Below are 14,573 nucleotides of genomic sequence, written 5' to 3' on the forward strand. Positions count from 1 at the left end.
CCTGCCTCAGCCTCCTGAGTAGCTGGGACTACAGGTGCCCGCCACCACAACCGGCTAATTTTTGTATTTTTAGTAGAGACAGGGTTTCACCGTGTTAGCCAGGATGGTCTCGATCTCCTGACCTCATGATCCGCCCACCTTGGCATCCCAAAGTGCTGGGATTACAGGTGTGAGCCACTGTGCCCAGCCACACACCCCAATTCTTAATGTTATTTCATTTCTCTGATAAACTGTAGACCTTTTACTTTTGTTTTCAACTGTATGTGTGATCTAGAATCTGCCTGTATGATTTCTCTTTCTCTGCTTCTCACTAGCTCATCTTCTTCTTCCTGATATCTAAACAGGTATTCTGTCTTCAAATTTCTTCCATTTCCATACTCTGTCCCTCAATAATATCATATGAAGATGTGGCTTAAAAAGAATTTCTTAAAGGATAATTTTACAAACAGCTCTCAATTTCTATCCTGTAATTCTGTACCAAGATTTTGCAATGCATTACCAGTAGTCAAAATGTACTAGGTGTAATTCATTCATTTTTCTCATTTGTTAATCCATTCAACAAATAGTCATACTTTAAAAAAGAGTCAGTTGGCTAGGACTGGAATAATCAAGGATTGAAAAATAAAATTAAACGAGGGAAGCATACGTCTGATCACACAGACTCTCAGAGGCCACTGCAAGAAGTTTGAATTGTGTTTTAAAGATGACCGAAGGCCACTGGAGGTTACCTGCCCAAGGCCACCCACGGTCAGCAAGTTATAGAAACATAGAAACATAATTTGAACACAGACATGCCTGTCACCAGAACCCAGGCTCTTAACCACTCTTTTGAACTGCTTTTATAAAAATAAAGCAAAAGCCATTCCACCAGAGAACCATACTTACAATCTTGATATTAGCAATACTATCTTCTGATGTAGGGGTTGGCAAACTATGGCCTATGGGCCAAATCCAACTCACCACCTGCTTCTGAAAATAGTTTTATTGGAAAGCAGCCATGCTCATTTGTTCACATATTGCCTATGCCTGCTTTCACATCATAAAGCAAAGTTAAGTCACTGTGACAGAGACAGTGCACAAAGCCTAAAATATTTACTATCTAGCCCTTTATAGAGTTTGTCAATCCTTGTTCCACCCAACTAAGGAACAGGAATAAAGGAGAGGATAAAGTTGAGATAAGTCGGCCGGGCGCGGTGGCTCACGCCTGCAATCCCTGCACTTTGGGAGGCCGAGGAAGGCGGATCACGAGGTCAGGAGATGGAGACCATCCTGGCTAACACGGAGAAACCCCGTCTCCACTAAAAATCCAAAAAATTAGCCAGGCGCAGTGGCAGGCGCCTGTAGTCCCAGCTACTCAGGAGGCTGAGGCAGGAGAATGGCATGAACCCGGGAGGCGGAGCTACAGTGAGCCGAGATGGCGCCACTGCACTCCAGCCTGGGCGACAGAGCGAGACTCCATCTGAAAAAAAAATTAAATAAAAAAATTTTAAAACAAGTTGAGATAAGTCCAGGATGGGTTAGAACACTGATAATACAGATAGGGCAAGGAAGGAGAATGAGTTATATATCATTCAACTTCACTCTACACAACTTCACTCACCAAAACCAAAGGAAGAATATGCAAAACTGAACAAAATTTCCTTTTGCAAAGGAAGAATGCAAGTTACTAATGAATCTCCACATCTAAAGGCTCTTGAACACAGACAGACTTGAGGCTGCAAAGCAGGGGTCTTAAGACAATCAGGTATGAGGGAATTGCAAAAGACAGGGCAAAAAAGCTAAAGAAATGGCTCTCTGCACCTTCTGTTCCACATCATCCAATTCAACACATAGTTATTGCACAGCAGCTGCTGCTAGATGTCATGGAAAAGCACAGAGATAAATAAGTCAAAAATCCCTGCTCTCAAAAAGACTGAATTTCAGTAGGGAGAATTAGGTAAGTATATAAGTTATCATAATATAAATAAAAAATTACATGTCATAAGAGAAATGAAAAGGGGTTCAAATATACACAATCTTGCAAAAGACTCATTGCACAATAATAAAGTATAATTTTACTGAATATCCTCTTGATCTTCTAGTGAGAAAAAAAATCACAGGACAGTACATTCTCCATCTTTGCAAAGTTTTGAATGTCCAGTATAATTAACACAATTAGCAAAATAAAATATCTGTTACTTCCATATAGCCCTGATTGCTAACACCGTTCTACCAAGACAAAAAGCAGGACACTTTCTATAGAGTATCCCAATACAGGCTTCACTTTCCATTGAAAGACTCATGTAAAAAATTAGATCCAATATCCTAGAGTAAGTCCTGTACCATTGAGAAGCTCTCAGTTGTTTGTTTTTTAACTGTGGGTGGGTTTATTTCTCCTGAGGTTAGAAAGCTATCCAGAGGACAGCTCTTTAAATATTCCCTTCAGAAGGAGCCTCAAACTCAACATGAGAAAATAGTTACAGAAATCCCTAATGGTCCAGCCAACATACATTTTTCATAAAGTGATTATCCTCCTGCAGCCTCAGCTTCCTAAGCCTTTTTCCTCCCTTCTATAATTGTTTTCCTTGTAGGCCAGGCAACAATTACCACTGCTACAAGACTAAGGAGGTTCACAAGCAACATATTTTACAATAGCTAAGTGTAGTGTCTCTGATATCTGGTGCTTTTATCACTAATTGCACTATAAAATACGCTATTAAAACAGGGACAAACAAGATTGTAAAAATCACATAATGGACCATGACCACTTACAAAAGCCATTCATAACTGTTACTGTACCACTCATTTTTCTTTAATTTTCAAGTTATATAATTATTTTTCCAAATTTTTACTTCTAGGGGATACCATCAAGAAAAAGAATATATCTAGGAGTTATACAACATGCACGCATGCTCTTAAACATATTGTTTTATAAATTTGCTCAAAATCAAATTACATATCATGTCAGAAAATGTGCTATGAACACTGAATTCCTAGAGACAGCTACGTGATTCCTTGGAAGTAATTACAGGTATGATCAATGCATTTAAGCTGTGATTTCTTCACAAACTTTCGGGTATGCTACTGAAAGCACAGAAGAAAAATGTAGTTTCACAGTTCCAATTGTTGAAATATACAATACAACATAGCTGATAAAACATTTATATCTTGAGGGCAGAAAGAATGATCAAAGGGTGACATTACTGTGAATTACTGGAGGATGTGGGTCAATGAAATTACCTACAGTACTTCACGTGTCATCAGCATGCACAAACTCATGGTTAATTTTCAAGTCTGCAGATGAGCCTTTCAACCCCTTCACTATTTATTCACATGTCTAACCATTTAAAAACATGAAAATCAACAAGAGAGACTAAAATTAAAAGTATTTGTGCTATTCATTACTAACTCTAATGAATATTTAGACGGAACTAGAATTTTAAGTAGTGATTCAGATGAAATATTGAGATTGTCTCTAGGTTTCATTTATCCATTACTAAAGACAAACTAGTTCTAATTCTACCACATTACACAAATACCACAGACCAAACAGTGGCTAGCCTCTACAAAACTAAAGATAAGTAACCAATTCATGAATTGGGACTGGTTTTTTTAATAGGATAATCTTCTGTTAACTGAAGAAGTAACTTATACTTTGATTATTAAGTGTCAGTAAGGAAAGTGTGTTTGAGTTGGGTCTCAGAAAAATTTCAATACTTCTGCAACGCCATCATACTTATTCTGAAACAATTTCTTAAATCTTTACAATGGTTTAACCTTACTAAAATCAGAACCTAATTTTAATAAAATGATACATCACAATTACAGACATCTTAATTGTACCTAAATTATTTTTTTCCCTCCTTAGGACATTAGCTAGTGCTCAATCTTTCAATAGAAAGACTACCAAAAAGTGAGACAGATTATATACACTTGTTTGCCCTAATTTCAGAAACTAAAGTCACTTAATTCAGTTGGAAGGATTTTAAAATATTTGACTGGTAAGAATAATTTACTTTTTCAAATGCCAAGTACTTGAAAAACTCAAACTAGGTTGGATAAACCTAAATGAAAATCAAAAGCTTATTTTTCAAGTGTCATCTCTCAAAAATTATTTCCTAAGATATGCCAAAGTCATGTTACTAAATGAAGTTAAATTGGGGTCTACACACTTCATGAGCCCACATACAAAACTTACCTTGTCAGATGCCTCAGAAGCCAAGAGGTTAGTTGCAAGGGTTTGGAGCTTATGATGGGCCATATTTTTAAGAGCAGCAAGACTACGTCTTGTCATAGCTTGTTTCAGGTTGACTGCTGGATGACTAAGTGAATCGACAGCGGCAGGAACAGCTTCATCACAAGCATTTAGAATTTCAACTGCTGTTATCCCCATCACACAACGATCCAATGCACCTGTGAGAAAAATATATTCATAAATATTTCATAATACTACAACATTTTGAACAGTTTAAGAAAAAAATGGTATGAAATTTTTTTATGTAGAAATATGTTTTATCAATGCCTCCTGGAAATATTTTTTTGTATTTCCTTCCTCTAACGATCTTCCATGTAGTACCTACCACCTCAATTAATTCCTCTCCACAAAGTCCCTGATGCAGCTTCCCAATAAAGTCAAGTTCAGAGCTAAGATTCCAACAACCTTCTCCAGGCTTTTCTATTCTTTCTACCTCCCAGATGGTTTTCTTGGCTACTTCTGTCCCATCACACCAGTATGAATACTAAAATCTATGACTTAACCTTCCTCTAAATTGTATATCAATCTTAAAATCTTACTAAAATTTGCTTTTTTCCTCCTTGAATAATTGCTGAAACTTCTCTAAGAAACTTCCACAAAACAGAAAAAATATTATAATTTCTCCATTCTGTCTGCAAATTCTTGACTCTTACTCTCACCACCCAGTCAAATATTTCTTCATATGTTTGTGGAAATTACCACTACTTCTATTTACAACTACTGTATTTATTTATTTATTTATTTTTGAAATGGAGTCTTGATCTGTCACCCAGGCTGGAGCGCAATGGCACGATCTCGGCTCACTGCAAGCTCCGCCTCCTGGGTTCACACCATTCTCCTGCCTCAGCCTCCCGAGTAGCTGGGACAACAGGCGCCCAACACCACGCCCGGCTAATTTTATGTATTTTTAGTAGAGATGGGGTTTCACCGTGTTTGCCAGGATGGTCTCGATTTCCTGACCTCATGATCCTCCCACCTCGGCCTCCCAAAGTGCTGGAATTACACGCATAAGCCACCATGCCCGGCCTACAACTACTTTAAAGCTTCCTCATTTGGCCATCCTTTCCATTTATCTCCATCTATGCATTTCTTGTCTAAGTCAGAGCACAAATTTCCTCCAATGCAAGCTTCCCCACCTCCTTCACCCACCTTTCAAGCTCTTTATGTTACATTTTCAATGAGTTATTCCCTGGCCCTCTCATCAAATTCTCCCTTTTCTGCTTCATTTTCTCCACAACATGAACACCAGAGAACATACTATATGTTTAAAGTTTTTGGTTTTTTTGACCTGCCTCTCTCCACCCAGAATGTAAACTACACAAGAGCTAGAGAGTTTCAGATGTTTTGTTCACTGTCGTATCCCTGGTACATTGAACAGTGCCTGGCACATTAGAGGCACTGAGTAACTATTTGTTGATTAAATGGAGATAGAGTTACAGCCTCAAAATACAGAGTTGTAACAAATCTATGAGAAAAAAATAAGCCAACAAAATAATGTTTAAAGAATATGAACAATCGAGAAAAGAAATACAGATAGGTAGTAATCATACAAAAAGATGTCAACCTCACTAATAATCAGAGAAATCAAATTGAAGCAATAATGAAATACTATTTATCTCTTACCGTACAGATATTCAGCATTCTCAAGTGTGTAAGAAAACTGGTAATATATTTTTAGTACAAATAAAAATTAGTAATTTTTTAACAAATTCTATTAAATTTAAAACTCACATTTCCTTTAACACAGGAATTCCTCTTCTAAGATTATGCTAAATAATGATACCATATCCAAACATACATGTGTGTGGTTGGGTTATAATTGTCTTAATCATAATAGAAAAATTTTTTGGAAACCTAAATATCTATCATTAGTAGACTGGGTCAATAATTTATGATGTATCCACTAAAAGGAGTACTGTGAAGTAACAAACACAATGTTTAAAAGGAAGCTCAGCTATATATATTAACATAGAATAAAAGCCACAACATATTGTTAAATGAAAATAACAAGTTAGAGAACAGTATTCATAGTCTAAAGTGGGGGAAGGGATATTACAGTCACAGAAAAATACTCTTAATAGATGTACACTACATGGTTAACAGGGTATATTTACATGGCTGAATTAGTATAGAACTTCATATTCTTGTACATGAAGATTTGTAAGATATCAATTTTTTACAAATATATATCATGTTTTTAAATATTGTGGGAAAAGATTATTTTAACTAAATTAAAGTTAATTTGATTTTGAAAATAATATGATATTCTTTCAGATATCTTAAAGTTTCACAGGAATAAATTTAGAATTTACTGCTCTAGCTCTTAATTCTCTATTAGATGTGGTTTGTAGTTATAATAGAAAGGCTTAAGTGACTTTCCCTTATTGATATCCAAAATAAAATCATTAATCAACAAATAAGTGAGAATATACTACCTGCAAAAACACCAAGTAACTAATTTACTCTCTGGTGTCAAAAGTTTATACTTCCTCTCCTCTTCTGAACAACTGAGCCCCAAGTTAGTAAACAGACCTGAGCAAAGGTAGGAGTCCATGTCAGATAAGGGGCATGGTGGTGAACAGCAGGCCTGCAGCAGCCCAGGGCAGTATGTCAGAGGCTGAGAGGGTGCAGAGGGAAGCTAAACAAGAGGGAGGTGGTGGCAGCAGTTTGGCACAGAGTTCAGCCCCAGAAGCATGTGCATCAAGAGACACTGTTGGAACCTGAGTGGAGAGAGGAGGGAGTTCACACAGTGAGGCAGCCCAGAACAGATCCCAAAGGTGGGTCTAAGAAATCAACACATGAAAGCAACCTGGCACAGAAGGTTGAAGTCTAAGAAGTATGAGAAGAGCATTCACATGGTGAGGGGGAATGGTATGGGGCCCAAAGAGTGAAGAGGGTATCTATGCAGGTAGGCAGCTTTGCACAGGGTGCTGGATCCCAAAAGGGGAGAAAGGATGTCCATGCTGGGAAGAGAGGACGTCAGTCACAGGGTATCAGCCAGGATGGATAAAAAGCACAACCACATGACGAGGCAACATCATCTACTTGTGCTGTACAGCAAGACAATGCTGAAAGAAAAAAAATATCCAGTGTGAAGGGACTGCCACAGACCAAATCCAAGACATCACATACGAGTTTAGGAAAGTAATCTATTGTATAAAATAGAGATCCAACTGAAAATAAATGAGTAACTTAAATGTTTGATAAAGAAAAGCTATTTACATGGTTTCAAAGTATCTCTTCACAAAATGCTTACTAATTACAAAAAGGAAAAAAAAAATAATTTTCCATTGAAGAAGCCAAAAAAACACCTTAAGTGACCTAAGTAAACACTAGTGATGAAACAAATTAAAATCATATGCCAACTGATAAGATGTAATGAGAAAAATGTCAGTGATTTTTTTGCCAAAGATACATATTCTGAAAATAACCATGAGAAAACATCAGATAAACAGAAATTGGGAAACATTTTATAAAATGACTGGCCAGAAATATTCAAAACTTTCAGTCTTTAAGGTGAAGGAAGAACTAAGTGACTATTTTAAATTGAAAGGGGGATAGAACTAACCATGCATAATTCTAATCTGGATCTTTTCGCAGTAAAAGACTGTAGTGGAACAACTGGAAAAGTTGGAATAAAGTCTGAAGATTAAATAGTTGTAACACAACAATGGTAATCAACTTCCTGGGGCGGGAGGGACCCATTGAGTGAGGGTCAAAACATTTGCACATAAGAAGATAATCAACAACACAAGCCAAAAAGAATAATAAAGAGGCCGATATGGTTTCGCCCTGTGTCCCCACCTAAATCTCACCTTGAATTGTAATAATCCCCATGTGTCAAGGGCAGGATAAGGTGGAGATAACTGAATCATGGAGACAGTTTCCTCTATGCTATTCTCCTGATAGTCAGTGAGTTCTCACAAGATCTGATGATTTTTTAAGGGGCTTCCCTCTTTGCTCAGCACTCATTCTCCCTCCTGCTGCCCTGTGAAGAAGTGCCTTCCACCATGATTGTAAGCTTCCTGAGGCCTCCCCAACCATGTGGAACTGTGCGTCAGTTAAACCTCTTTTCTTTATAAATTAGCCAGTCTCAGGTATTTATTCATAGTAGCATGAGAATGGACTAATAGAGGTTCAAAAGATAGAAAAAAAAAATCCATTCCCAACTAAACCTGTTTTTAAAAACATTAGGGAAAGAGTGGACTCTGCCTGAATATTTAAAGATTTTGAAAATTCAAATTAGCAGAAAAGACTTCTGCTTCCAGCCAAGACGGAGTAATAGGAACTGAATTTACCCTTTTACGTAAAATAATTGGGAAAAAATAGATACAAGATTTGAAACAATGCTTTTTCAGACAATCCATAATTGACAAATGTCCATTGTCTGAACATTGATTGACTAACATCCATTGTCTGAATAGCCTAACAGATTCCTTAGCTGAGAGTACAGGCAGATAGAGTTTGCAACAGAATACCAGGGTGAAGAAAGCTCCAGAGAAACCTGCAGAAGGTCCTCCTTACATATTTGGCAGAGTGCTGATTACTGTGTGACTGTGAAGAAACTAACTACTCAAGGCCAAGGAAAGAACCACTTCAAAAGATTAGAGGGTGCAGTACCCAGGACTCAGACAGGATTGTGAATAGTGCCTACTCACCAGCCAGACTGGAAACCTCACAATTCATGAGCCACTGGGTACAGTTCTCAGGAACGTCTTCCCTTTGCAGTGGATAACAATTAGCTCCACATTTAACCCTGCTCCAGCCCTACCTAACAAGGCAAAACCCAAAAGTATCAAACTGTTTCTCAGTAATTTAACTGTGTCCCACAACAAAGTTCAAAACATTTGCAGAAATACAAAAATATCCAATACCCAACAAAATAAAGTTCACAATATCTGGTATCTAACAAAAAATTACCAGCCATGGCCAGGCGCGGTAGATCATGCCTGTAATCCCTGCACTTTGGGAAGCTAAGACAGGTGGATCACCTGAGGTCAGGAGTTCAAGACCAACCTGGCCAACATGATGAAACCCCCATCTTACTAGAAATACAAAAAATTAACTGAGCATGGTAGTGTCTGTAATCCCAGCTTCTCAGGAGGCCTGAGGCAGGAGAATCACTTGAACCTGGGAGGCGGAGATTGCAGTGAACTGAGATCGGACCATTGCACTCCAGCCTGGGCAACAAGAATGAAACTCTGTCCCAAAAAAAAAAAAAAAATTACCAGGCATGTCAAAAAAAAGATCAATACTGAGTGAAAAAAAAAATCAAACCAAGAAAACAAACCCAGAACTGACAAAGATATGAAAATTAGAAGACAAAGGCATTAAGGTATTATAATTATATTCCAGATGTTCAAAAGGTTTGCAAAGAGACATAGAAGATATCAAAAGACCAAAATCTAGCTTTTAGAAATGTAAACTACAATGTTCGGGATGAAAAATATACTAGATAGGAATAATTAGATTAGACATTATAGAAGAAAATATCAGTAAACTTGAAGGCATAGTAATGGAAATTATATAAAATGAAACAAAAAAAATAATTTTTAAAAATGAAAATACCATCACAGTGAGCTGAGGAACAACTTCAAATGGCTTAAAAGACATATAATTGGAGTCTCCAAAGAAAAGAAAAGAAAATGGAGGGGAGAAAATATATTTGAATAAATTATGGCCAAAAGTTTTCCAAATTTGATAAAATCTATACAGCCATGATCTAATAAGTATAACAAACCCCAAGAACAAGAAATATAAAGAAAACCACAATCAAATTGCTCAAAACCAGTAATTAAGGAAAAATTTTAAAAGCAGCCAGAGAAAAGAAATGTTACATATAGAAGAAACATAAGGATGACAGCAGATTTCTCACTGGAAATAATGCAACCCAGAAGACAGCTGGAGTACAGGAAGCAAAAGACAAAAACCTGTTGATCTAGAATTCTATATCTAGAGAAAATAGCCTTTAAAAATGAAGATAAAATAGAGTTTCTTCAAACACGTAAAAGCTGAAAGAATTCATCACCTGCAGACCGACACTAAAATAAAAATTAAATTTTAGACAAAAGAAAAATGACTCCAGGCAAAAATCTGCATCTACACAAGGCAATAAAGAGCAATGGAAATGGTGACTACACAGGTAAATATGCAAGACTGCATTCTTATTATTCATATTTCCTGAAAATATCATAGATATTTTTGTTTGTTTTAAACAAACAAAAAAAATGGAAGGAAAAAAGCAATGTTCCAAGTGAGTGAAAATCATGAAAACAATATGGATGATACTAGCAACAAGAATTGGGAGTGACCCAATTATTATTGACTAGAGAAACTGGTTTGTGTAAAAGAACAGCAACAGGTAAAGACCTTGTCCTGAAGGCTTTATGAACTAATATTATTTATGGTTTATTCATTAAGACATTCATATGAAGCAAGTTTTGTTTGTGTTTTCTTTCCTAGGATTAATTTCCCAGCAGAGTACAGGATGAATTAGAAGGTAGAAAGAGTAGGCAGGGTACCCAATAAAGATAGCCTAGGTATGGAAAAATATGCCCATAAATTAATGGTACACTGGAAAGAATAAAAAAGTAGGTGAGGGAGACCTAATGGGAAAGACTTGGTGATTAATTGCATGGAGGGGTTGTGAGAGGGGGGAGTAGTAAGCACAGTCATATCTCCACTCTAAACCTCTTCCTTCAAAAAGGGAAGCAACGAAAATGGTAACTACATAGGTAGGTAAATATGTAAGATTTCATAGAGTCAAGCATTAAAAGAGAAAAAAGAAACTCTCTAATTATACTTGGTCTTACCAAGGTTTTAGTCAATTACCTCTTTTTCTTAACTTATTCATTTTCTGTGTCTTCCCCTGTCCTATTGCATGTTTTGTAATAGAATGAAAAGCAAAAATGTACAGAAAAGCTGATGATGTAATGGCAATATATAATGAAATACAAATGTAAGATCTAATTTCCACTGTATTAAATACTACTGGCAAAGGGTCAAATACATGAGGAAAACACATACTACTAAAACCCTCCACTAATAACAAAAGGCTGAACTTCAACACTACCTCCTGATTCTCTTCAGCAATTTTAGTAACAAGAGAAAAACATCAATTTAAATGCATCAAAATAAAAGCATGAAAAAGTTTTCAAAACTTAGTCTTAAGGAAGAATAACAGTCACTAAGACTTTACTTATATGACAATCTGAGTCCCTAAAACACAGGCTTTTTGTTAGCCATGCTTTATGTGTTTTTCAAAAGACATACAAACATACATTAATTCATAATTCCCTACTAGATTTCATTAGGTACTTAAGTTCAAAAACGAGACTCAAATGCATATTTCATGAAGTACACGCAAAAACAGAAATATTAGAAAACATGGAGAGCAGAACATAAAAAGAAACGTCACATAACAAATAAATTCACAAGTCCTCATACACTAATTCCTGATATTTGTCAAGCATTAATGGCATTTGCATTTGTACAAGAACATCTAATAATTATACATAAGGAATAGAAATACGATGTGGGAATCACTTTTGTTGTGTAGCAAGAATGATAAAAAGAAGCAGATGAGAATGTGGTTTAGGCTTGGTAATGGCTAGATAAGAAGAACATTTTGTAACATCAGTCATTACTTTCAGCATGCCTGTTTCCCAAAGAAACAGGATTCTGACCTTGTCAATGGCACTGCATACTTACTGGGAATATCAAACGGGAAAAATGAGGCGGTTGATCCCAGAAGCACATAAGCAGCTCCACAGAAGCCACCTAGGTCAGTGGCCCACCTTAAGTTCATAAGAGGGAAGCAAGAGATTCATCCGGCTCAATCTTGTTGCTAGTGTTTGGGTAGTTTTTTAACTATTTAGAGATGTAAAAGAATAATTTCCATGGCCATTAGATCACTATTACATTGCTATTGCATATAAGAAAATGTCACAATAAAAGAACAAAAGGTTCTAGAACTCCAGCTCTCTACATTTTGTATTACTAGCCTTGGCTGCATTTCACAAGGAAATATGAACTGAAAACACAAAGCACTCATTTGAAGGAAAAAAAAGTGTAAACATGCTGCATAAACATATAAAGGAAAGACACTTCAAGTGTTTTAAGTTAGAAACATCAGTATAACTCAAAACAATAACTAGAAAATTGCCCAGTATGCAAAACAGGGTTAACATGGTATGGCTGCATTTGTAAAAATACATTCCCAAAACACTAACAAGAGGGATCAAGTATCTCCTCAGAGTTTAAATACATTTCATACATCAAACTCTGGCTGAATCTGATTTTCCTAGCTTCATTATTTATTTATTTAATAAATAAATAAATTTAATAAATAAATAATGTCAATACCTCCAGGATGTACCTTACTGACTCCCCAGGGAACTTTATATCACTAGCTACAGCATGAACAGCAAGGAGGAAAAAAACAAGGTATGCCTCCTATTATGGTTGAAATCCAAAATAAATTCAGCTTCTCTATAGCATTTATCTTGAATGTCATATTGACTGATTGTTTACCCAAATCTTCAGCATGTAATTTCAATATTACATGCTGTATTTTATCTAAATTGGGCTTAATTATACTAAACTGATTATAACAATAACCTCTTCCAATACCCCTACAGTTAGGGCCTATTTGTCATTTCCTTCTAGAAAAATTACTAGAACAGTAACTTTGTCTATTAGTAAGGCCTCATTTGTAAATAATTTTGCTTTATATTCTTCACAAAGATATTTAGAGTATCTGAAATATTCAAGTATTATATATTTAAGCCTCAGAAAAGTTCAGAAAAATGATACTCTCTTAATATTTAATTTGAACAAGTCCTAGACAAGTTTACTATACATTTTCACTTAAAATATATCAGCTATTAATTTAATAGTTACAGATTTTTTTTTAAGGCAGAGTCTCTCTCTGTCTCCCAGGTTGGGGTGCAGTGGTGCAATCACAGCTCACTGTAGCCTCGACCTCCTGGTCTCAAGTGATTCTCTCACCTCAGCCACCTGAGTGGGTGGGACACAGGCATGTGTCACCACACCCAGCTAATTTTTGTATTTTTTTGTAGAGATGGTGTTTCACCATGTTGCCCAGGATGGTCTCAAACTCCTTGGCTCAAGCAATCCACTCCCCTCCACCTCCCAAAGTGCTAGGACTACAGGTATGAGCCACTGTGCCCAGTCTTAATATTGACAGTATTTTAATACAGTGTCTTACAAATACCATTACTGCTATAAGAACTTTCTTTAGTACTAATTCCCAAAAAATTATTTCTAAATGTAGATAACGTCATACTCCCAAGTTCAACAAAGTAGCAAGTTAAACAGCATGCTTCTTTAATAATAGTAGTAGGAAATACATACACATGCACGTATACACACACACATAGGCTTACAATTGCACACACATATACATACATACATACTTATATTCTGTTTACCACATGTCAGGGAAATATTATCTCATTTTATTCTCTCAGAAATGCTTTAAGATAGAAAATATTATTACCCTAATTTTACAGGTGAGGAAATTGAGGGATAAATATTCAGTGACTTGGAATAGGTCACAGGGCTAGCTAGGAGTCCATCCTAAGTTCAAACTAAACAGTCTGACTCTAGAGCCAAGACAAATTCCATATATTCAGTTTATGAAGTGGACTAAAAAAAAATAAAACACAAGACTGCTATTCAGCAGATAGGACATAACATAAAGATACACAAAAGAAAGATATAAAATTGCATGTGTAGTACAACAGCAATTCTGTTTTTTTAAATGCCCAGAAAGAGATTAGAAAGTAATTTGCCAAAAATGTTAACATTTACCACTGAGCAATGAGATATGGGTTCATCTTTCTTCTTTTCTAATACTTTTGTGCTTTTAAAACTTGACCAAAAGTATGAATCTCTTTTACAATGAGAGACAAGAGGAAGAAAAGTTACACGCAAAAGCAAGGAAGTTTGACAGACTTCAAGAAGGCTTCCTCTTGTCAAGATTGCCTATGTACTACCAGTTAAAATGAAGACAATAAATAAAGATTACTGAAGCTTATGACTATTTATTCCCAAAAGGCTTAAGAGAACTCCCTTTTGCACAATAGTGCATGCAGAAATATGTTTATAGTCTGATTTCAAAAAACACTATTTAAAACAAAGATGAAGAAAAGAAAAAAATCGAGTAGAAATATTAGTACAACTAGGAATCAAAAGAAAGACTTTCATAACTGATAGATGACTACTGAAAATTGTAAAAGTAAAAAAGGCCTAAACCAATAAACATTTAGTTATATACTTGCAAATTTCTGAGGGAAAACCATGGCAGTCTGTGTAT

At 36.0% G+C, this 14,573-nt stretch overlaps 1 protein-coding gene across 2 annotated transcripts in view; it reads right to left on the reverse strand.

Annotated features, from left to right (window-relative positions):
* Positions 1-14,573, reverse strand: part of WDR7 (WD repeat domain 7) — a 389,130-nt gene that overhangs the window by 305,515 nt on the left and 69,042 nt on the right. For both annotated transcript variants that reach the window (XM_050767826.1, XM_050767825.1), the window contains exon 14: positions 4,178-4,392. In XM_050767826.1, coding sequence (XP_050623783.1) covers positions 4,178-4,392 — 215 coding nt within the window. The remainder of the gene's footprint in view (positions 1-4,177; positions 4,393-14,573) is intronic.

The sequence above is a fragment of the Macaca thibetana genome, chromosome 18 (genome assembly GCF_024542745.1).
Source record: "Macaca thibetana thibetana isolate TM-01 chromosome 18, ASM2454274v1, whole genome shotgun sequence".
NCBI lineage: Eukaryota > Metazoa > Chordata > Mammalia > Primates > Cercopithecidae > Macaca > Macaca thibetana.